General features: G+C 44.9%; 1 protein-coding gene across 5 annotated transcripts in view; it reads right to left on the bottom strand.

Annotated features, from left to right (window-relative positions):
• MTA3 (metastasis associated 1 family member 3) overlaps positions 1-25,786 on the bottom strand; it is a 229,532-nt gene that overhangs the window by 36,572 nt on the left and 167,174 nt on the right. For 3 of the 5 annotated variants that reach the window (XM_053311426.1, XM_053311430.1, XM_053311435.1), the window contains exons 17-18: positions 17,056-17,087; positions 4,883-5,037 (exon numbers count right to left, since the gene is read on the bottom strand). In XM_053311426.1, coding sequence (XP_053167401.1) covers positions 4,883-5,037; positions 17,056-17,087 — 187 coding nt within the window. The remainder of the gene's footprint in view (positions 1-4,882; positions 5,038-17,055; positions 17,088-25,786) is intronic. The other 2 variants (XM_053311452.1, XM_053311443.1) reach the window with 1 other exon arrangement.

Here is a 25,786-nt window from a genome sequence, read left to right as displayed (position 1 = left end):
TATGTGTGAATCTACTCATTTCATCATAGATATTAATTCGTGAGCATGCCCTTGTGGAAAACAGATTATAGCTGAGCTGCTAGTATTCAGATTTCCCGGTATCTGAATATACCACTAGTGTTTTCATCCATGCTCAATCCATGAATGCCCTCTTCATCTGTCTGCCTGGCCCAACAGCCACTGGGCCCCTCTTTTTCTCATCAACAATCAATCACTCTGTCGGGTAGTAGATGGAGGAAAGGGAGAAAACGTAAAGCCCTTTCTATTGGTCTGCCTAGACAGAGCTAACTGGTCCCTCCCTTCTCAGATTCCATCAGCAGCCAACCACCTTGCATGGGATGGAGAGAGAAAGACACCCTCCTTGGGCAACAATCCATGCTGGCTTTTCCCAATCAGTTCTCCTTACCCTCCTTTCCTAATTATAATCCTAATAATATAATTCTTTAAGTTGCCTTTCTTTAGAATGGAGGCTGTGCTATTTCTAAGTTTTGTATAGCATCTAGAAAAGTTAGATGCTTTATAAATCAGAAAAGCAACATTTAAGTAAACAAACTTCAGGGAAGGTGTACACATTACATTTACAGTAGGAAATACTAGAGTTTTACACAGCAAACATGCAACATATGGATGGCACATATATGTGTACACATATATTTAAGAACATGCTGAGTATTTGCATTATCTTTTGTTTAGATGAATGGGCAGTTTCACACATTTACAATTGCAGAAGGGAAATATACTTGTTATACTAGCATTTCCCACAGCAACATGTGAACATAATACATTCATGCATCTTTAGATACCTGCTACATGCATCTCAGAAAAATCAATGGCCTAGAATGCTCAGACATGTGTAAATCCATTTTAAATATAGATGTACAGTTGAAACTCGAAAAATTAGAATATCGTGCAAAAGTTCATTAATTTCAGTAATGCAAATTAAAAATGAAACTGATATATGAGATAGACGCATTGCATACAAAGCGAGATAAGTCAAGCCTTAATTTGTTATAATTGTGATGATCATGGTGTACAGCTCATGAGAACCCCAAATCCACAATCCCAGAAAATTAGAATATTGTGAAAAGGTTCAACAGTCTGGGCTCCAGGTGTCCCACTCCAATCAGCTAATCAATCCATAACACCTGCAAAGGTTTCCTGAGCCTTTAAATAGTCTCTCAGTCTGGTCCATTAGGAATCACAATCATGGGAAAGACTGCTGACTTGACAGTTGTGCAGAAAACCATCACTGACACCCTCCATAAGGAGGGAAAGCCTCAAAAGGTAATTGCAAAAGAAGTTGGATGTTCCCAAAGTGCTGTATCAAAGCACATTAATAGAACGTTATGTGGAAGGGGAAAGTGTGGAAGAAAAAGGTGCACAAGCAGCAGGGATGACCGCAGCCTGGAGAGGATTGTCAGGAAAAGGCCATTCAAAAGTGTTGGGGACTTTCACAAGGAGTGGACTGAGGCTGGAGTTAGTGCATCAAGAGCCACCACACACAGACGGATCCTGGACATGGGCTTCAAATGTTGTATTCCTCTTGTCAAGCCACTCCTGAACAACAAACAACGTCAGAAGCGTCTTACCTGGGCTCAAGAAAAAAAGAACTGGTCTGTTGCTCAGTGGTCCAAAGTCCTCTTTTCTGATGAGAGCAACTTTTGCATCTCATTTGGAAACCAAGGACCCAGAGTCTGGAGGAAGAATGGAGAGGCACACAATGCAAGATGCTTGAAGTCCAGTGTGAAGTTTCCACAGTCTGTGTTGATTTGGGGAGCCATTTCATCTGCTGGTGTTGGTCCACTGTGCTTCATTAAGTCCAGGGTCAACGCAGCCGCCTATCAGGAGATTTTGGAGCACTTCATGCTTCCTTCCGCAGACGAGCTGTATGGGGATGCTGACTTCATTTTCCAGCAGGACTTGGCACCTGCCCACAATGCTAAAAGTACCAAAACCTGGTTCAGTGACCATGGGATTACTGTGCTTGATTGGCCAGCAAACTCGCCTGACGTGAACCCCATAGAGAATCTATGGGGCATTGCCAAGAGAAGGATGAGAGACATGAGACCAAACAATGCAGAATTGCTGAAGGCCGCTATTGACGCATCCTGGTCTTCCATAACACCTCAGCAGTGCCACAGGCTGATAGCATCCATGCCACGCCGCATTGAGGCAGTAATTGCTGCAAAAGGGGCCCAAACCAAATACTGAATACATATGCATGCTTATACTTTTCAGAGGTCCGATATTGTTCTATTTACAATCCTTGTTTTATTGGTTTCATGTAATATTCTAATTTTCTGGGATTGTGGATTTGGGGTTCTCATGAGCTGTACGCCATGATCATCACAGTTATAACAAATTAAGGCTTGACTTATCTCGCTTTGCATGTAATGCGTCTATCTCATATAACAGTTTCACCTTTTAATTTGCATTACTGAAATTAATGAACTTTTGCACGATATTCTAATTTTTTGAGTTTCACCTGTACATATATGTATTACATCCACACTTCACATGTTTGCTAAGAATACATCAGCATTAAAACAGTGTTTTCTGCTGTAATCATAATGCATGGAGCTACATTCATCCAAACAGCTGATTATGCAAACACTGAGCATACTACTCTCCTTCTTCAAACTCCTTTCAGATTTGATAAATGAAGCTGTGTTGAAAAATATCTGTTCAAGTACATGTGAATAATCACACACACCACAGATGTATAACTCTAAAATAAATCTGCTTTTCATTCCCAGGTTTTGAAAATTGGGTTGCATCATCAAACCATCAAGGGGAGACATATAATTGAGGGATTTCCATGGCAATCTGCACACTGGAAACATCTGCCCTCATAAATCTTTGTGCTTGTAAATAAGAATGGAAAGATGTTTTAATAAAAAGGCTGAGCAAGGAAAGCATGAAGGAACAGGTTGCCTTGGATTCTTCATACAAAGATAAATCAAATAATGGCCAAACAGAGGAGATATCAGAAGGAATAAAAATGCCACACAATAAACTACCACAGAGCTGTATCCGCTTCCAGGAAGCCAGTAACTTTCATATGCAGGACAGAAACATCTTCCTTCCAAGCAGGACCAAAACCCAATTCTCAATTGCTAAATAAGCGGGGAAATAACCAGGGGCCTTTATCTATTTACTAGCACAATGTCCACCATTAGGGAAGAGACAATAGCTCAGTAAGAGAGACATGCTTTGCATGCAGAATGTCCCATTTTCAATCCCTGGCAGCCCCAGGAAGGGCAGGAAAGACCCCGAGTGGGGCCAAATACCAGGTTACATGAAACGTATAATTTTGCCTCACATGCTGTTCTTTTCACATTTATATCACAATCGTAAGTCAATCAGAATTGAGGCCATGAAAAATGGGGAAGGAAAATTTAACCTTTTCCACATGAACTATGGTCCTAACAAAAGTGCCTCCAAAGGTTAAAATTTGCCTCAGGAAAAAAGTTCCTATTGGTACAATAAGAGGAATCCTCCTGAGGCTAGCAACAGCTTCTGGGGGGCATTTTCAATGGGGCCACAGTGTAGGGGTAAAGAGTTAAATCCTTTCTCACTATAGTTCCAATACTAATTTAGCCCACCCCCACCTGCTACTATTTGCGGGGGGGGGACACACCAACAACCAAAACACACAAGGACCAATGACATGAACCTGCCTCTGGAAAGCCACTGCCAATCAGTATAGACAGTGTACATGTTGTAATGTTGGGTCTGTGCAGTTCTGCAAGGGCTAAAAATTGCACAAATGCAGTTGCGTAGTGGTATGGCCAGTATTTCCAGTGAGTGTATCATCATGTAACTCTGTACCATTTTTGCAGTTGTGCAGGAGTACTCTTGTGCAACTGCATGAATGCAGTATTACAAGTTGCACGTAGCTAAGACTGTTGTGCCAACAATCTGACTCAGTATAAGGTAGCTTCATTTGTTCATACATATTTTCATGATGATGGGTAAAGATCATGGGTATAAAGGGACTATCTATTGCAAGAACCCTGGAGTTCCTGTGCATGGTGGTACACCCACACATGGTCACACTGGAGAAGAACTTCACACTGGCTGACACACAGACTAATGTTGTGCATACCAAAACAAAAACAAAAACATTTCAATGGGAGAGGGGCAATTCTTGCCAATCTCCCCTTCCTTCTGAAGGCTACTGTACCTTCATAAAATATGTCCCTGAGGGTTGTGGGATTTTTAGGGACATATTTTGGGAAGGACCAACGGATTCCAGAAGAAAGGCAAAAATTGTGCCTCCCCGCATTGCGTGTGTGAAATGTTATTTGGTTTGGAAGTCAGCCACTGTCACCAAGTGCAACACTTTATTTCCCCCCAAAGCAGTCAACATCAAATATTCATATATATGGAAGAAAGTAAAGGAGTTCTTTTAGGGGTCGGAGCGAAGCCACTCCCTTGCCCCGATTACTGCCGCTATAGAACCAAACTTGTTCCTCTCTGCAAACTTTCATATGCATATTTCCCTATCTGGCATTCTGTCTCTTAATCACAGTAAAATATAGTGGAATACCTGGGGATAGGCTTTTATATGATAAACAGCCTGTCTTTCCAGCACATAATTTTTGTATTAGGAATAGTTATTGAGATATTGGTTAAAAGAAGTTTGTTTGATTTCTGGTACTATAAAAATGTTTCTGCTTGTTCAGATGTCTCTATAAATATCATTGTAGCACTTAACGGAGACTGTTCCTGCAGGTGTCAAACACAATGGAATGTGCTAGTTAGAGCTATCACGTGCATAAGAATTGCATTTCAACCTTCTCGGAACATTACTTAGCAATGACAGGAGCTGTCTACGCTCTTGATTCTTGTGGGCTCTGGTCTCCCTGCTTTCTCTTACCTGGTCTCTTCTGTAGCGATAAAGAAACCATCATCAGGAGCATTGAGCCAGTTTTGTCTCTGCCTCTTGAGCAACGGCGTAGCACTTGGCATAAGGTCACACGTGCCGACTTGTAAAGTTTTACCGTTAGTTGTATAGAAATCATGAGCAGCTTGCTGAAATCATTACCAAAAGAAAAATCAGGAAAGATTTTAGAAACATGGCCTACAAATCCAAGGGAGAGTGTTATTTTGTCCCTATTTTCAGGACCACAAATCTCTCTCACACACACTCACACACACACCCCTGAAGTTTCACCTCAATGTTACCTTATAACCCATGCTTGAAGAGAAACTCCTCTGAGCACACACACAAATGGAGCTCTCTGTGGTCCTGTCGTGGTCCTCTAATGGCCAGTTGCTGGCTCCAGAACAAGGGTCTCAAATTACAACCATCCAGCTGTTGTTGGACTATAACTCCCTCCATCCCCAGTCACAATGGCCAGTAGCCAGGGAAGGTCAACACCTGCAGGAAGGCTTCAGTTTGAGACTTCTGCTCTAGAGACTGACAGGAACATTTTAAATAGCTTGGAGTGCATTCGTACATTCAGTTCCATAGCAAGGAGACCAAGATATGCTTTTCTGCAGGCAATCTCTAAGCTGGAAATGTAATACTTTTCAGTCTGTGCCACAGTGTCCCCAACAGCTAGTTCTAATAGTCTGGTGACTCCCAGCATTTGGACAGCATTGTCTTTGCTGCAGGCCCTGGTCTGTGGGAAACGAAAGGCACTGATTAACCACCTGAACCACAGTCCCAGGAGCACTTGTTACCATGAGAAATCTGCCAAGTCCTTTAGCTGCTGCTCCTTCCACTGATATTAACTCTGATTGCTGTTTATCCTTCTCTTCTAGAAATGTGTGCCATTAAAAAATGCCAGTAGGATGCTAGAAGCCTGTTGCATCCATATTACTGCAAAATAATGTCAAATTACCACCCAAAAGGCATTGTAGGCCACTGGTTGCATTTGCTGACCTTGGCCTGATCCGATTTCGATTTTAAATTCCAGCTCAGTCAAAATGCCCTTGGGCAAATCACTGTCTCAGAGCTGCATCAATAGCTCTGTGGGTAGAAGAGTGGGAAATGCAAAGCAAAGAGAAGACAGCAAACTTGGTGGCAGTCCAGCGACTGCCGCTTTCTCAGAGGCCCCACTGCCACGCGCTCATGGCAGCCATGTTCCTTGTCAGATGCATGAGACGCATGTGGACCTAGCGGGTGTGGCCAGCACAGGGGCGGGGGTGAACACACAGCCCTTCAGTCCTTCCCAGTTGGTGCTGGTGCTTTGTTCACCAGCTGGGTGTTCTTTTTCTCCCTCACTCTGAGCAAGGGCAAGAAAGAAAGGGCCCAGCTGGCAAACAAAGCACTCGTCAGCTGGAAGGGATCGGTGGGTTGCGTCTATCTCTCCCAGTGGCAAGCGCTTCATTTGTCAGCTTGGTGCTTTTTCTCTCTGCCTTGCTCAGAAGAATAGGGAGAAAGAACACTCAGCCAGCCAGCCAAGTGCTCACCAGCCCTGGCTGGCAGTTGTGCATTGCGCTCCCAGCTGGGAGCGTGCTTCTTTCACCGGCTGAGTGTGGTAGTGGGTGGAAGGGGGGGTGAGAGGGTGCCCTGGGGGAGGGGCAAAGGAGCATGATGGCAGCCCCCTGGACCCCAGCGGCCAGGGACATTTGTCTCCTCTTGTTCAATGGTGGCTATGCCCATGGGAGTTGGAGGAAGCAGAGCTATTGTCTCTTACACAAGGCAGACGATCACCAGAACATTTCTCAAATACTCTATGTTCCTCTAACACTACTAGAAAGCATATTCACTACTGCAAAACATGATCAATACACTTTCAAGCACAGGTTCCTGTAAGATGATGTCAAATATGGCTTCTAATGTACTACTTTAGCACTGCAGCACTTTTAAAAATTATTATTGATGCAAAACCACTGAAACATTCACCACTTTTTTGGATCATCAGCACCCACATGCTACATATTTAGTAGTTCAGCCTGTCCATAAAAGAGCAATTTGGTGTGACCTATAGTTTCAGCCCATCAAAACAAGGCCTTGTAATGTTTTCCATAAATGACCTTGCTAATTTATTCACACACACAAAAACGGCCACGGAATATTCAAGGTGGCCTTAATTTGTCATGCTTTAAGGCTTTTTCAGAGGGTGAAACTGGATTCAGGCCAGCCATGTGCATGGCCAGCCCAGGATGATATGTGCTTCACAAACATTTGGCAAAAAGAAAGTTTAAATGAATCTGAGCAGTTCCATGGTGAATTTTATCACCTGCCTGTATACCAACTGCCAACTCAACACATAGACAATTCCATGAGCAATGGAATCGGGCATGTAACTACTTTGTCAACGACTGAAGCCATAAGCATATTTCGAAGCTGATATTATATATACATATATCTCCAATGGCAAGAGAACACTTCCTATTGTAATGCCATATTTTTTCAAAATGATTGAATATTATAGGTAGCATCTGAAACATGCAAAATATGTCAGCAATCGAAACATATGTTGGACATCTCTTCTGATTCTTTACTGATGTATTTTGCATGTTTCAAACATAATCTTAAGGGTTTTGTAAAAATATGAGGCTATCCTCACAACTGCCCAAAAGCAGGCTAAGGGAGCCCAGCCCGCTTTGGGGTGATCGTGTGCTCCAACAGGAGCTGCACAGCTCCCGGCAGGTAGCCACCATAAACCCCCTCCCCCTAAACAAGGTTAACAGAATGATCGCTCCATTAACCTTGTTTTTGTTCTTGTGTGTTGCCGTGGCACGTGGTGACACACGAGTAGACCCACAACTAGGCTTGGGGGTCTTTCCAGGATGCCCTGTATGCTCGCACAGGGTATCCTGGAACTTCTGGGGGCCATGCGGCCCCCGATCCCTGCAGCCCCCACCGGCTCCGTGATGGAGCCGGCAGCTGTGTGGGCAGCCGATCTGGCCATCCAGAGACAAGCGGCTGCTCGTCTGCAGGGAGAGCGGGCCCCGCAGAACCCTGTCAGGTACTTTGCACGTATCATGTGAAGCACCTCTATGTCTTTTTAGTAGATGTTTTCTTGCCAGTGGGTATAGACAATATCAACTTGAGAATTTGTTTATTGCTCCAATCATTGAAAAAGTGGTAATGTACCTGATCCTGTTACATTTTCAGTTGCTTATATGCTTACTTTTGCTGTAAAGGTGCCATTAGGGTACATAGGAACATAGGAAGCTGCCATATAAAGAGTCAGACCATTGGTATATCTAGTTCAGTATTGTCTTCACAGACTGGCAGCATCTTCTCCAAGTCTGCAAGCAGGAATCTCTCTCAGTCCAATCCTGGAGATGCCAGGGAGGGAACTTGGAACTTTCTGCTCTTCCCAGAGTGGCTACATCCCCTATGGGGAATATCTCACAGTGCTCACACTTCTAGTCTCCCTTTCATATGCAACCAGGGTGGACCCTGCTTAGCTAAGGGGACAAGTCATGCTTGTTACCACAAGACCAGCTCTTCTCTCATTCATATACATTCATGGCCAGCACCAAAGGCCAGCAAATTCAGGACAGAAAGACCAGTGAAGGGAGCAGTGTGCCAATAGCACCACCCTTTCCATTTTGCCTTTCACTTGACATCTTTGTGTGGCTGCCCAAGAAAGACAGGCAGCAACCCAACAGGAACTTAGGCAATAGACGTTGTCACTCTTTAGTTCTGTGTCCATCCCATAGGCAATCTCACATCTCTCACCTGACATGACATGAGAGACATCCTTCACCCTCAGAGTTGTCAGGGCATTGCAGAGAACCCATAGAGGTCAATGTGGCAGGTTCCACAGTCCCACAGGGCCATCGATCAGCACAGTGGGTCTCTTGTTGTGCCAGTTTGAGAGTGAGGTGAGGGAGCAAAGAAGGTGTGTCCACAGCCTTGCGCTAGGTGAGCAGGAGGGGGAGGAAGCAAAGATGGCGGACAGCCAGGATGGCCAACATTTGGGATTGCACAAGATAGGAGCCTGGCCCCTTGCATGACCAGCAACAACTGCCAGGAGCTATTTAAACTAGTTGATGATGGTATCATCCCTATATCAGGGAGGATACAGAAGACAGGAAACCCCATGAAGCGAGAAGTGAGGGTGAACACCAGAAATAAAGGGTGGGAAGGAGATAGGAACAAGTACGTGGAGAGAATCTTCCTGCTCTTTTATAAGGCATCCTCCCCAAAGCAAAGCACAAAATAAAAAGGAAGGCAGCAGATTATCTGCACAGTAGGATCAGGGACCAGAGGAGGGCCCACTGTCAGGATCTTTCCATTCATGCCAAGTGTCTGGAAGAGGCTGTTGCCCTCAGTGGACTCTATGGAAAATGGCAGGCATGGAGTTTGTCTGTTTCCACACTTCCTCTCACAGTTTTTGTGGCTACTGGGAGGGACTTGCCCAATAACCCCCATATCCTGGAACTATATCCATATCTCTCCATAAACATCGACTAAACAGATCAGTGTAGCAACTTAGCTATTCTAAGCTCTGCTACTTTCTGATAGTATTATGGGCCTGGGTTCATACAATTAATGTTGTATTCTTCAGTACTAATAGACCTAGACCAGTACAGCAATGTACTCATTGGCACACGGAAACAGTTCTCAAATGCTTGCAAGTTTCAAGCATTTCCGGTCTGTGTGACCCACAGAATGACAAAAGTGACTGACATACAGAGCAAGACTACACTAGGGCAGCGAGAGTTTTGACACCCTTCCAGGAAACCTTACATAGGAACATAGGAAACTGCCATATACTGAGTCAGACCATTGGTCTATCTCAGTATTCTCTTCACAGACTGGCAAAGGCTTCTCCAAGGTTGCAGGCAGGAATTTCTCTCAGCCCTATCTTGGAGAAGCCAGGGAGGGAACTTGAAACCTTCTGCTCTTCTCAGAGCGGCTTCATCCCCTGAGGGGAATATCTTGCAGTGCTCACACATCAAGTCTCCCATTCATATGCAACCAGGGCAGACCCCGCTTAGCTATAGGGACAAGTCATGCTTGCTACCACAAGACCAGCTCTCCTCTTCATAACGTTCTTTGTCACCCGAAAATATGTTCCTGAGAATTGACAATGGGACATATTTTCATGCATCACAGAGGGAGTCCTGGCAAAGGGGATGGGATTAAAAAATGCCCCTTTCTCTGCTGAGCCAGTGCAGTTAGTTGGGAAGTTCTGTCAGGCTGTTCTTTCACTACGTTGGTGCATCTTTTTTCTGTATGGCAGCCACAATGTTTATTTGCCTTTCCTATCCTATCCTATCCTATCCTATCCTATCCTATCCTATCCTATCCTATCCTATCCTATCCGCAGGTTCTTAAAGTAGTGGCTGACATACTGTGAAACACTAAGTGCATATTGTGTGTTGCATGCATGCAACTGTGCAAAATGCACTTACTCAAGAATGCTCTACTTCACATTGGGTTAGTCGTGTGTAAATGCAATCTGTGCCATTCCTGCTGTCGCTCAACTGCATGCAAGCAAGCAATTCACAACATGAATAGAGCTCACAACATTCATCTAGCATTGCACAATATGTCAGGCACTATCTCTAGGGCTGCATTACACTTTATTAAACGCAAACATCTTTTCACTATCAAAATTGCTTGTAGCAATATTGAAGGGATGACAGGCACATGCCAGCTCATTTTCTACCTTCCTTCTATCATGGAACTCAAAACAGCTTCCAGGAGGTTCATGGAAAGTCGTCCATCTAGGCACTGCCCCAACCTGTATAGGTTTAACAAGGTTTCTGCACTATTTGCCTTCAGACAATACCCTGGAACCAGCCTGGGGAAAATTCCCCACTCATACATGCACATTTCTGCCAAGATGCAAGTTGGAGTCACACACATATAAAACAACTGTATGGCAACCCTAACACATTTGTATGACCCTCACATTTCCTTACCCACAAGCATTCAGAGAAAACAATTTGAGAAACTTTTAGATACCTGAACCATCCATATTTATATCGATTTATCTATTTATAGATTTATATAGATTTACAGAGCTAGTGTGATGTAGTGGTTTCAGCATTAGACTAGGGGAGACTCGAGTTCAAATCCCCATTCAGCCAAGGAACTCACTGGGTGATCTAGGCCAGTTGCTTATCTCTCAATCTAACCTACCTTGCCGGGTTGTCATGAGGATCAACATAACCATGTACATTGCTCTGGGCTCCTCAGAGGAAGAGCGGGATGTAAATGTATAAATAAATAAATATCTAGATAGGTGCCGCTGATGTGCTTGGCACTGTACAAAGTACAATCTAAAACTGGAAACAGGGGCAGTCTTTAAGGCATGGCAAGCAGGGTGACTGCCCCAGGCCCCGCTCTTTTTACCCCCATTAGAATTAACTCGAAGGGGGCCCCGCACTGACTGATTTGCCCCAGGTCCCTCACCCCACCAGGGCCCTCTAAGGACAGCCCTGAACAGGGGAAGCAATAGAGAAAGCAAAGGGAAATGGAGGTAGGGATAATCGGGGAAGAATATGAATTTATTTCCGCTACATATGGGTTTGGAACATAGCAACACAGGAAACTGCCATTTATTGAGTCAGACCACTGGTCCACCTAGCCCAGTATTGTCTGCACTGACTGGTGGTGGCTTCTCCAAGGTTGTAGGCAGGAGTCTGTCTAAGCCCTGTTTTGGAGATGCCAGGGAGGGAACTTGGAACCTTCTGCATGAGGCCACAAAATATTTATATAGGGATCACTGTAATGCCAAGTTCATACAATACTGTCTCGATCAATGTAAATGGTGACTGGCAGGAGCTCAAACATCTACTGTAACATTGAGTTTCATTGCTCTTCCATAATTTTCCTTTTTAAAAAACAGCATAGAAAGCAAAAATTGTAATATTCTTATTGGGTACAATAAGATTTGAATGCCTAGTTTATTAAAAGAACTAGAACTCTTTCCAGGAAGCAGAACGTCAGAAAAACAGAGCTTACCTTAAACATGGCTGCAACTACTTCATATACCATTAATAACAAAAAAATACCTTCCATATGCAAAACACTAATCAAATACTATTAAATTTTAATTGTCTACAGTCACTAGTTGAGCATGACAAATTTATGAAATCCAATGAGTTCCCTCTAAAAACACAAGTGAATTGTAACAATGCCATGGCAACATTAACATGAGCAGATCCCCCAATCAATTAGAAAACACGCATATCAGCAGGGATCTTGATTTAATTATCATGCCAACATCTGGCATTTTGCTCTGTTTATGTCACTGCATTGCCTTGTCATCTGCAGCAAACAACTAGTACTGAAATTTGTAGTCAGGGTAAAAAATGCATTCCAGATGCTCAATAAGGGATTTGTTTAGGGCAATGACTCAAATTTAGGATGAACAGCCAGGAGCCAAACCTCATTTGTGGGCACACTGGATGACATCCAGACTAATGCTGCACTTGTGCAACAAGGAAGTTGCACACCCACAAGGAAATTGTGCAGCTACACAAAATCCTAAAGTTGCACTCTTGAGCAAACAATCCCAACGGTGTAAATGGACAGAGGAAGAAGATCTGAGACCCTCAGAAACTTGGTTTCAGGTAATCTGTGAGCCAGACTCACACATTTTGGCCATCTGTGCTATTTCAGGGGATGAATGTTCATTGTGATTCTTTGGGAGTAGGGAGAAAGAAAGGGTGATAGCACACAGAAAACCGTAAGTGCAACCATATTATCATTTTCCATCTCTAGGAAGGTAGATGTTGCCAAATGATTAGGATACAAGTGCAGTCATTTTTGCACAGACAAAAGGATTAGGATCAGTAACAATGAACAAATTGTTGAACTCTCTCAATGGAGTAATCTTTGGAGGACATTCCTGCCAATTTTCATTTTCATTCCTCTGACAAAATTGATACAATTGTAATAGCAATAGCAATAGCAATAGCACTTACATTTATATACCACTCTATAGCTGGAAGCTCTCTAAGCGGTTTACAATGATTTAGCATATTGCCCCCAACATTCTGGGTACTCATTTTACCGACCTCGGAAGGATGGGTCAACCTTGAGCCCCTGGCCAGGATCGAACTTGCAACCTTCTGGTTACAGGGCGGCAGTTTTACCACTGCGCCACCAGGGGCTCATAGTAGTTTTGGGGTAGTAGTTTTGTAGTAGCTCATAGTAGTAGTAGTAGCTCATAGTAGTTTTGGGGTGTTTGTTTTTTTTTACTTTTAAAAACAATTAAAACACCATTGCAAATTTAACCACTGCAGGGGTGATGGTCAGGTCAATAAAAGCATAATAGCATGCTGAAAGTATTGCAACGCTATCACATATTTTCCATCTCTAGGGCTGTAGACCTTGTCAAAACTAAGGATGTGCACGGAACCGCGGAGCTGCGGTCCAGCACTTGGGTGGGGGTTCCTTTAAGGGCGGGGGAGGGTGTACTTAACCCTCCCGCCACTTTCCCCCCCGCCAGCGTGTGTTTTTTGGCAAGCATTTGGGGCGGCAGGATACCTCCCTGCCGCCCCTTCTCCCTCTCGGCAGCAAAAGGCTTCAGAAAGCCTTTTGCATGTGTGCACGTTGGGCATGCACGTCATGTCTCCGCGGCATGCGCACGTGACACGGAGACATGACACGCGCATGCGACATGCGCACGTACAAAAGGCTTTCTGAAGCCTTTTGATGCCAAGAGGGGGAAGGGGCGGCAGGGAGGTATCCTGCTGCCCCAAATGCTTGCCAAAAAAAACACACGCTGGCGGGGGGAAAGCGGTGGGAAGGGTAAGTACACCCTCTCCCTACCCTTAAAGGAACACCCCCCTACGACGTCAAACCACGAACCGCCCCATGTTCAGACCAGTCTGGAGGCCTGTAGAATGGCCTCCGGACCAGTACGTGCGCATCACTTGTCAAAACTCACAATAAGCATTCATCCCCCGAGAAGTTACTGAGCATACCAGCTGGCTCATGCAGGTAGATCAGTGAAAATCGCCACCATCTGCGAGTGCACACTGCACACACATGCTTCATTAGTCAGGATGTCAGTCATTAATTCTACTATGGGTCAGTATCATCCATCTACACAAGGAAGCAACTCTGTATGCATAGGGATGTGTGTGAGTGTTTGTGTGTATGTTTTATAGAATTTATTTTTAAAGTAATATGGATAACTAATTCACACATTTCACTGCCATGGGATGTGGTGGCCATTGGCTCAAACAACTTTAAAGGGCATGAGACAAACACATGGAGGATAGGCCTATCAATGGCTATATGGCACAATGGCTATATAGCACCTCCATGGTCAGAAGTAGCGGTGTCCACAAAACTGGCTGGCCTGGTTCAGTTCAAGTCCAAACCGGACCAGGACAGTTCAGTTTTACCCCCCATCGAAACCCGCCCCCCGGCCCAGTTTGGTTCGGGGTGTGTGTTGTGAGCCTTTTTATGCTAAAATAAATTCTTTACTACTTAACCCTTCCAGGCAGCTTCTCCAAGGCCGCAGGGGGGGTCCATGGTTCCCCCTCCCCTGCTGGCCTCTGTTTTTGCAAAAACTGCCTGGTTTGCACATTCTTTGGTCTGTCCTGGGCCTTTCCCCCTTGTAGTGGCCATTTTGGAGGCTGTCGCACATGTGCAATGGGCTTCTGCTTGGCATGTGTCATGACCCGGCCATTCAGGGGCCCACTGAGCATGTGTGGTGGCCTCCAAAATGGCTGCCATGATGGGGGAATTCCCCAAATGGGCTGAAGAATGCCAAAACTGAGTGGTTTTTGCCAAAATGGAGGCTGGCGAGGGAGGGAGGACCTCTCTGGACACCCCCCTGTGGCCTCAGAGAAGCCCCTCTGGAGGGAGTAAGTACTTAAAATATATCTATCTATCTATCTATCTGTCTATCTGTCTATCTGTCTATCTATCACAAATGGCCGGGGTGGGTGGGTTACGTTCTGAGGTCAAGCTGAACCAGGGGTGGTTCAGCTCAACCCCAAATATTTGATCCGAACCGGTTCAACGTCAAACCAGTTTGTTGTCGAACTGGTTTGCACATCCCTAGTCAGAAGCAGTATGCTGGGCACCAAGCGTGGCCGAGGACTATTGCTTTTATGTCCCGGCTGTCAGCTTCTTTTATGATTGGTCAATATGGGAAGCAGGATGTTGAATCAGACAGCGGTTGGTCATGAGAACAGACAGGGGTTAGGCTGGTTATGAGAAGCAGCAGGATCCCTCTGCTCCCCGCCCACCTAACCCTCTTAAGGAACCCAGCTGTTAGCCGAGATTAAGGGTATTGTGTGCCTCCTTGGGCAGAGACACAGAAATGGGCATATAGACCGCCTGTCTCTACAATCCCCAATGCAGTGCACATGTCATGCATAGCACTGTGGGACATTCAGAGGCCGGAACAACAGGTTCCAGCCTCAGATCCCTCCGCCTTGCTCTGTGCCTCACAGAGCTGCATGGAGCAGAGCTGCCCCAGGGCACACAGGAGGCACGCCGACAATGGATAGCTTGGTTATCTGGGGGGAAGGTAGGTTAAGAGCGGCCTCCCCCCATGCCCTTCCAGCCCACCCCTGTGATCACAAGAATCACTTCATACTTTTGAGCTGACCCCCAAAGGTTCTTCTGATATGCTAAAAAAGGCTACGAGGAAGAATAATTCAAAACAATATGCTTGAGACTCATTCACGTAATAAGAAATAGGATAGAACAAATGTTTTACCCAAGTTTGGGAGCTGTGCATGCTCCTGTTTTCTGACTGTGTGTGAATGAAAACCAAGGAAGGAGGCACAGACAGAGATAGTCAGGTAGCCTCCCACTGGGTAGGAGAGCTCTTTCCTACCCAGTTGCTGAATGAGGTAGGAGGGAAAGCCCTCTTACCCAGCTGGAGGCTAGCTGACTATCACTGCCTGTGTCTCCTACCTTGGTGATAGAATGCATGACTTGTCCCCTTTGCTAAAGAGGGTTCACCTTGGTTGCATATGAATGGGAGACTACATGTCCAAGCACCATAAGATACTCCACTTAGGAGGTGGGGCCGCTTTGGGAAGAGCACCTGCATGCTTGCATGCAGATGGTTCCAAATTCCCTCCCTGGCATTTCCAAGATAGGGCTGAAAGGGATTCCTGTCTGCAACCTTGGAGAAGCTGCTGCCGGTCTGTGTAGACAATACTGGGCTAGATGGACCAATGGTCTGACTCAGTATATGGCAGCTTACTATGTCCCTATGGTTTTCACTCACACATGGTCAGAAAACGGGAGTGCACGCAGCTCCTGAATTTGGCTAGGACACTTGTCCTATCCTATTTCTCACCGTTGGTTTTCCTTCACTACTCCTAGCTCATTTTTCTGTGTGGGCCCACCACAATGACATGGAACAACTTCCTGTACATAGAACTCTCAATACCACCATCTTGATTTTATTTTGGTACTCAGTCCTTTGACTCGATGCAACACAGTTTCTTGAGAACCAATCCAGCTTTTCCTTTATCACTGACCTGAAATATAGATTTCCATGTATGACTTGAATCTAGTGGTTAGAAACATTGTCCTTTACATTCCCATTTCTAGGGTCTTGCCTTATTTGTATGTTTTAATGACACCTGGGAACCAGAATTATTGCTGGTGCCATTCCCATTTTCCCTTAACAGAGCTTCAGCTGTTAATCGTATTTTCATTTATTTAATGGAAAACAGGCTATTAAAGTGGGCAGCTGTTAAGTATTTGCTTTGACTCACGAAAATTCATTTTCGTTTTCATGATTTGCAGCATAATTTTTAAAAAATCAAAACAACCATATCTCTTTTGATGATGAACAAATATCATGAGCGAGCCAAATGAAGTACTTAGACAGGAGGTCACTGACAATATTATTTAGATGTTTCCCCCTCAGCTGGTTCCAAGAGCTCATCGTGGGAGAGAGCTGATTTATCTGAGAACAGATAGTGTAAGCTTCATTGCAACCTGTCTTTTCAGTCTCCAAACCCAACACCTTTTGCCACTGTTCACATTGCCACTGCCCACTATGCAAAATTATGAAGTCATACAATATATTTTCAAAGTCTTTTCCTTATCTATAGAATGTACAAAAAGCAAACATTTAGCAAAAGTACTAAATTTTCCACTTCTAAGCCACTTATACTGAAAAAACTGTGAGGACTTACCATTTTTGTTCCATGTGTATGACTGGAAAGTCCTGAAAAACAACACAAAGAATTAGTCCTACGCTGGCTTTTTGCTTTAAAACAAATTATTAATTATTGTTTTCCTGACAGCTTCTTTAAGAGTAATTCCAGGGCTGAAAGATATCAAATGGCAAATATCTTGAAACAGCTTATGACAAAGCCCAAAATAGCTCCCTACAGATGTAATCTTAGACAATTGTCACTGGTATTCCTTCCTGCTATAATCACATTCTTAGTTAGTTAGTTAGTTAGTATACCACTGAAAGCTTCACCTCTGGTCACTTTACAACAAATATAAGATGAATTAGGACAGGAATAAAAACATCTAAAGCACTTAAAAAAAAACCCTACAGTACTACAAATCTAGTTAAAAGCTTGGATAAGCAAATGTGTCTTTGGGAACTTTTAAAAAGCTGTCAGAGATGGGGAGGCTCTTATTTTGGTAGGAAGCACATTCCAAACCCTCAGGGAAGCAACAGAGAGGGTAACATCTCAAGCTGGTGGCAGCTTCAGACGGACTTCTCTTGATTATCTCAATGGACAGTGGGGCTCATAGCAAAGGAGATATTTTGTAAAGTACCCTGGGCCTAAGCAGTTTTTGTGTTTTGCCAGGAAACATATTGGTAGCCAGTGCAGTTATTTCAATACAGGAGTGATATGGTCACTTCGAAATGAGCCAGAGACCAACCAGGCTGCTGCATTTGGCACCAATTGCAGTTTCTGGACTATGTACAAAGGCAGCACTACAAAGAGCTCATTGCAGTAGTCTGGTATGACACTTTAGTCTAAAATCATTTGAGATCTATCTCTCTATCTATCTATCATATTTTTACACCGCCCAAAACTTACGTCTCTGGGCGATTTACAACAAGATTAAAAAGTAAATTAATTAAAAACAAAAACAAAACAAAAATTTAAAAGCAAGAAATGTAAAACACAATTTAAATTTTTTAAACAATATTCTAAAAATAACATTCAAAACCATCAAAACAATATCAGTTAAAAGCCTGGGTGAAGAAATGCGTCTTTAAGGACTTTTTAAAGGATGTCAGAGATGGGGAGCCTCTTCTTGCCGCTCATCAATTGCTTATCTGCTCATCTCTTGCTGTCTCTCTTACACATCTGTTACTTCTCTTTGTTCATATCTCCATCCAGCTTCGTTATAGTTTGAAACCCTTCCAGACAGATCAATGAGTGGGCTGCTGCTTAGGATGGCACACCAGGTGCCGATGGAACCATGTACATTTCAAAGAGGAGACTAGACCAGTGGCAGTGTGCCCTTTGACACTGGTGTCTTCCAGAGTGCTCACGTTCCTGTGCAAATGCACTGCTTGCATGCACATGTATACACACTTACGAGGACTACCTTTGCAAAACTATGCTGATATAAAACAGTGATGATCTGGTCCCTGATCTGGCTGCTGGCACTATTCAGCCCAAAGAGTCTCCTTCAGAGTAAGCAGCTGGGGGGCTGTGTAGTCTGAATTTGAAACTAACTGGATCCATTATGTGTGCCTTATTAACAAGTGTCAATGTGTGATTCTAGAACTGAAATGATTTCTGAATCCCTCTCAATGTTCTCAGAAATGGGTTTGAGGGTTTCTTGTTCTCAATGAGGCACTTCACACGAGCCGGGTGAAGCACCTTGCGGCGGTTTGCAAGGAGGGCAGGCTTAGCCTGCTCTCCCCGCAGTCAATCAAACATGTATCCCTGGGCGGACAAATTGGCTGACCACATGACTACCGGCTCCGTCCGATGCATTCTAGGGGGACCCCCAGAACCGGGAGGCTGCTTGTAGCCTCCCGGCCAGGGGTCTACTCATGTGTCACCATGCACCGCTGCAGCACACGAGCAAAAAAATGAAGTTAACAGAGCACTCACTTCATTAACCTTGTTTAAGGGGAGGGGGATTTAGGTGGACTAGCCACCTTGGAACCACCAGGCTCGCCCACAAGAGACGAGCACCAGAAAGCGGGCTAGGCTCCCTTAGCCCGCTTTCTGGTGAGCCTCAATATGTATTGTCTGGAGTTTTTAAAAATAGGAAGGCAGGGAAATGGAATATTTCTCTGAGTGGCTTTCTCCATGGTAGAAGAGGCAACCACAATGACCCAGTTTCAGAAGCTACTTCTTCCACTGAACCAACTCAGATTGCTGGTGTGAGGGAAAGAGGGAAGTTGTGAAGCACCATATCTACCCAATGACTTGATAGGGTGTGGCCTGCCCCCACCCCACTTCTACTTGGGACTCTAACGATGGGAGAATACAATTATGTATCCTTAGGTTATTGCATGGCCTAGCAGAGGGGTGGGCAAATTGGGGTTTCTGGGTGGTTTGCAGTGGCAAGGGTTTAATGACTTCCTATAGTTTAACAAGAGCAAGTAAAATTGCAAAGAAAAAATAAACATTCTCTGTCAAACTGGTCTTATGGCAATCATTTATTTCTCATCCTTACTATTCCTCATCTGTAAAATATGAATGTTGAATACTGATTCGTTACCTTTGATCAGGTCTCTGTTGGCCAGTTTTAGAATTTTCTGCAGAATGAAGATCTGCAGTAACTTAGATGTAGATTTTTACATGAACAGGTTATCTCGCTCATGTGGTGCAGTGCATAATTTGCTCTATCCCCTGAGCCACGATTTTGCCGCTGCTCTTGCCTTATCACAAGTATGCTTCTGCTCCAGGCCAGAAGGTCCAAGAATCAGATTCAGTCCCATCCATTCTGTGGCCACAGCAACTGCCTCAGTGATGAATGGAAGGGCAAGGATGTGGGGTGAACTCTTGTCCCAGTTCTCTGACCTTCCACCAATTATTGAAGCCTCTGCTGCAGATGGAACAAGGAGAGGAAAGCTGGTCTTGTGGTAGCAAGCATGACTTTCCCCCTTAGCTAAGCAGGGTCCCCCTGGTTGCATATGAATGGGAGACTAGAAATGTGAGCACTAGAAGATATTCCCTGCAGGGGATGGAGCCACTTTGCGAAGAGCAGAAGGCTTCAGGTTCCCTCCCTGGCAGCTTCTCCGAGATAGGGCAGAGAGAGATTCCTGCCTACAACCTTGGAGAAGCCGCTGCCAGTCTGTGTAGACAATACTGAGCTAGATGGACCAATGGTCTGACTCAGTATATGACAGCTGCCTATGTTTCTATGAGCAAAGCCAGGTTTGTTTTCACAGTCCCATGCAGAATTTGCCAAAGCTATAACCATAGTTTCCTGGAGATGCTGGCCCCTTCAAAAGTCCCTGAGCATGAGGACTTAGACCATGGTCTAATGGCACACAATACAGCCACCTTGCTGAAGCTAAGCAGGTCTTGGTGTGATCAGAGCCTGGATGGGAGATCCACGGATGCCCCATCCAGGCTCTGAGGATGGGATCTGTAAGGAGATATACACAAGCAGAGTGCTTTGGAGAGTGAGAGAACAGAGGTCATCATGGAAACCATGTATGGAATGTTCAGGGCAGTGATTCAAATAATGACAGGTGGGTGACAGTTGGGGCAGTTAGGAGTCAGTTAGGGACTGGTTGGGGCAGAAGGAGGAGCTGAGAGTAATACTGTAGCTCCTGTGAGAGACTGAACAAAGGAGTTGGTTCAGGGTGGTTTTGTGAGAAATCTTGGTAGTTTATAGTTCAGAGTCTGTAAGAGACCAATAGTGAACTGGAACATTATTCTGAGTGTGGAGTTTAAAGCCTGAGTGGGCTTCATATGAAAGAAAAGTTTCTAGGGACAAAACTCCACATTAAACAGACGTGAAATCTGAATCATTACACCAAGTTCCACAAACAAAAATACACCTGCCCTAAGTTATTTGGCATACGTAAGAGCCACATCTAAAAAAGGGATAAAACTCTCTATGTTTAACAGCTGACTGAAACAACAACGTTGTCATGAAGTCTATGTGCCCTGCCTAGCAGAGATTCTGTTTCCATCTTATGTACATAACAAACGTGTTCTTATTTGTTTTTAAGCTTTGTTTCTCTTTATGCACTGCACATTTACTCCTACCCTGCACTCGCAAGGCTATGTAACCAAGGAGAGATATTTGCTGAGAGCAGGGTAACAAACATTATCATGTGCTGGTAACATAAGGAAGTAAAAACCTAATAATTACCATGAATGTGGTGATTTAATTGGTATAAAAACCAAAACAAAACACATCCCAGAATTGGGGGTGGCCCCAGGTGGAGTCCGGACAGGGCCATAGATCAGTGGCAGAGCATTTGCTTTGTGTGCCGAAGGTCTCAGGTTCAATCCCTGGCATCTCCAGGTAGAGCTGGGAAAGACTCCTGCCTAAAAACCCTAAAGAGTCGTTGCCAGTCAGCACAGACCATACAGAGCGAGATGGACCAATGGCCTGACTCTGTATGAGGCAACTTCCTATATTCCTATGGGTATTTATTGTATTTATTATAGCTTATGCACAGCTCTTCCTTCAAGGTGCTCAGAGTGGTTCTGAGGAGTCTCCCATGAAAGCAACACACATGGCCGGATCTGTTTAACTTCAGCAGGAACAAAAGAACAGCCCTGCTGGATCAGGCCCGAGGCCCATCTAGTCTAACATCCTGTTTCGCACAGTGGCCCACCAGATGCTGCTGGAAGCCACAGGCAGGAGTTGAGGGCATGCCCTCTCTCCTGCTGTTACTCCCCTGCAACTGGTCCCCATAGGCATCCTGCCTTTGAGTCTGGAGGAGGAGAAACTGCATCATGTGCCTCTAGATTATTCTCTGGCTCACCAATGGAGTCCCCATCTACTGAATCAATCACTTATCAAAGTGAAAAACTAGATTGGCCTACCACAATTCATTCTTAATAAATCCATGTCAGCTGCTTAGCAATAAATTTCTCCCCCTGGGCATTTACACATGATTTGGTTTTATTAGGTCTTCTAATGGGTTCATCAGTTACTATAGCCAAGCTAACCTGTTTGTAATTTCCTGGGTTCCTCCTCTCCTTTTCTACACACATGCACAGCCACTTTGACGCTGTGTAAGACTGGAGCTCGGTTAAGTAAAAAACCTGTTTTGCTAATAGAATAAGGATAACTCAAAGAAGTAATTCTGACAATTTGGCTAGACAAGATAAAGTTTTCAGATGCAAATGAGAAACATAATCATGATGCTGTCAAAGCTGTATGGTTTGCACAAATCTATAAATCTCTATTATTCAAATGAAGTGGCCCACAATAACATAATACATCTTAGTGGTTTTGTCTTAATGAAACAACTGGGAAATTATACATTGCAATGCAACCAGTTCTGCTCTCCATTTTCCTTTAATAAAATCATCATGAAGAAGGCAATAAATTATGGATAAAAGCAAATGCTATGCATTTTTTCACAAATTTACAGTTCTGAATAATATTCCAAACTCATAAATGGATGATGTTAACTGCAGTGTATTTTCAAAAACTGAAATTTCTTTTTTACGTCTCAATTCTGACCAACTCCACCCTCAGGTAAGTGCCTTGAGCAAAATGATGGCAAACGTGATGGCAAAAACTCAGCAACCTGATATTATTATTAGACCACTTTTGAAGAAACCTGCACTGGATCCCTCAGAATTAGGCAATTATAAGCCTGTCTCCAACCTCTCATGGTTGGGCAAGGTGATTGAGAGGGTGATGGCATCTCAGCTCCAGGCTATCTTGAAGAAAAAGGATTATCTGGGCTCATTTCAAACTGGCTTTTGAGTGGACTATGGGGTTGCGATGGTCTTGATTGGCCTGTTGGATGATCTCCAATTAGGACAGGGTATGTGTGACGCCTGTTGATCCTTTTGGACCTCTCAGTGGCTTTCGATACCATTGGCCATGGTATTTTTCTGGGGTGCCTAAAGGAGTTGGGAGTGGGAAGCACTGCTTTGCAGTGGTTCCTGTCCTACCTCTTGGTAGGACTTGGTAGGTTCCAGATGGTGTCACTTGCAGACTGTTCTTTAAAACAAGAGCTCTGGTATGGAGGAGGGATGTGCATGGAACCGGGAAGCCTGATTTGGTTCAAATTGAACTGGACTCAAATTGACTCGAGACTGGTTTGGTTCCATGCAAGTCAATCTGGGCCCCAGTTCAGCATGAGGCTGAACCTGTTCAGGCCCAGCAGTGGGGGTGGGGGTTTAATTTTTTTTTTTTTGAAAACTTATCGCTGCATCCGGTGGCCTCCAGGGGGTACTGCCATGGTTGAGGGAGGTCACCAATGGTTCCCACTCACTCCACCAGCCTCCCCCCATCTTTTGGGGGCCTTTTTGGCCTGTTCCCAGGCCTTTTCAGTCCCCTCCCTGCTCACAGCAGCCATTTTGAAGGCTGCTGCGCATGTGCACTGATCATTTTGTGCCCGGGTCATGGCAAACGCCTCCTGTATTCTACCAAAGACAACCACAGGGCTTTGTGGTTGCCAGGAGTCGGCACCGACTCGACAGCACACTTCATCTTTACTAATCAAACAGTTTAAGTACTGTATAATAGCAAAACACTATTAGACTTTTAATTAAATCTAATTTTAAACTGTGAATAAATTGGTTTTATTCTGTGAATAAATTGGTTTTAAATGTTTTTATTCTGTGAAAGTGTTTCAAGTTCTTTTATTCTGTTTTTATTTTGTATTTTGGATTATGCACACCACCTAGAGTTACATATATCAGGTGGTATATAAATATGATTAAATAAATAAATAAGTATAACAAACATTCCAGTAAACTTATCTTTTATTCAACCTTCCCTCCTGTAAAAGAAAACTTTGCTACACTTAGATAACATATTCTCGTATCAGATAAAATATAACTTATATAAAACTTATCAGAACATCCTGGGTAGTCTTCTAAAAATGGCAGCCAATAATAACTACGAATGCCCTTCTAAAAATTACAGTATATAGAAAGTGATTATACAGACAAAGGCCCTCTGTGTACAGAACCTTCTTGAACCTTCCTTCAAGCACAGCTATAACCAATGGGCTAACAAAAAAGCTTTATGATATTTAGGGACAGTATTTTGACCAAGGTACCTTGTAGGCCATATGTCAAAAACATGAGTGCCCAACACCATAGACTTGGTCAGAAGGCTCTCTGGTTTTTGTTTTGTTTTACAGTATTTATTGTTTATCCCATTTTTATATATACAGTATCTCCTGGTTTTCTTTTTTTCATTTGAGAAAAGCTCAAATGAAGCAAGGCAATTTTATGAGTAAGTGTGTTGAGAATAAGAAGATCACATAGGACTTCTCCTATAAAATTGATGTTGCATGGGGATATAATTTGAGAGTTATTATATAGAGAGTTATACAAGGTAACTTGTAGAATTGTTATACAAGGTAACTGGGCAAATTCTGCTTCTTCCAGTGACTTTACAAGACATCTTAGATAAAACATTAAAGTGACTCAGGATTGATATTGGAATTTTGTTTTCCAAGAAGATGAGCTAGAAACTGAATATAGATTTCAGACAGAAATGTCGGGTGCTCTGCTTTTGTCAATGGAGGCGGAGGCGGGGGAGAAAACAGGAAGACAATTTCAAGGCAATTTAAAGTTATTTCGTTCTTCTGTCTTGAAGTATAGGTGAACTGGGAGATTTGAAAGCAGGGGTAGATGAGGCAAAAGAGTTGTGGGAGAAGATGGTAGGGCAAGAGGGAGTGGGGAGCAAGAGGGAGTGGGGGAGGGGGAGGGCAAGAAGGAGTGGGGGAGGGGAGGGGCAGGGGGAGGGCAAGGGGAGGGGGAGGGCAAGAGAGTGTCGGAGGGGGGGCAGGAAAGAGGAGTGAGGGGAGGGGTAGGAGGGCAAGAGAGAGTGGGGCGGGAGGGAGGGGAAGAGGGGCAAGAGTGTGGGGCAGGAGGGAGAAGGGAACAGCCAGCCCCAAAGAGCGCACAGATGCTCTGTGTGGGTTGGCTAGTAATATTGTAAACCATAATAGGGATGTGCACGGTCCGGAGCAGTCCGGACCGGCACCGAAGGGGGGCCTTTCTTTAAGGGCGGGGAGGGCTTGCTTACCCCTCCCGCCTCTTTGCCCCCTCCAGCGCCCGTATTTAACAGACTAACGGGGCGCTGGAAACCAGCCGCCCCCGCCCCCGCCCCCCCGCCGCGAGCAGATTTACCCCCAAAACTACCAATACCCCTGCCGTCGCCCGCCAGCCCTCCCTCCCTCCCTCCCAGCTGCCCGCCCGCCCGAGTCCTCACCCGATGCTTTAGTAAAAAACGCGAGGAGCTACCGTACAGAGCTCCTCTCGCTAGGAAGGCCTGCTGCATACTGAAGGCGCTTTGCGCACACGCGCATGCGCGCACCGCAAAGGACGCCGATTGCCAGAGGCCCGGTCTACCCACCGGGAAAAGGCCGGGTAGACCGGGCCTCCGATCGCCGGAGGCCCGGTCTACCTGCCGGGCCGGGTAGACCGGGCCTCCGGCGATCGGAGGCCCGGTCTACCCAGCCTTTTCCCGGCGGGTAGACCGGGCCTCCGGCGATCAGCGTCCTTTGCGGTGCGCGCATGCGCGTGTGCCCAAAGCGCCTTCAGTATGCAGCAGGCCTTCCTAGCGAGAGGAGCTCTGTCCGGTAGCTCCTCTCATTTTTTACTAAAGCATCGGGTGAGGACTCGGGTGGGCGGGCGGGCAGCTGGGAGGGAGGGAGGGAGGGAGGGCTGGCGGGCGGCGGCAGGGGTATTGGTAGCTTTGGGGGTAAATCTGCTCGCGGCGGGGGGGCGGGGGCGGCTGGTTTCCAGCGCCCCGTTAGTCTGTTAAATA

Source organism: Hemicordylus capensis, chromosome 1 (genome assembly GCF_027244095.1).
Source record: "Hemicordylus capensis ecotype Gifberg chromosome 1, rHemCap1.1.pri, whole genome shotgun sequence".
Classification (NCBI taxonomy): Eukaryota; Metazoa; Chordata; class Lepidosauria; order Squamata; family Cordylidae; genus Hemicordylus; species Hemicordylus capensis.
Note: the sequence above shows the minus strand (reverse complement) of the source record. Positions and strands in the feature narration are given on the sequence as shown.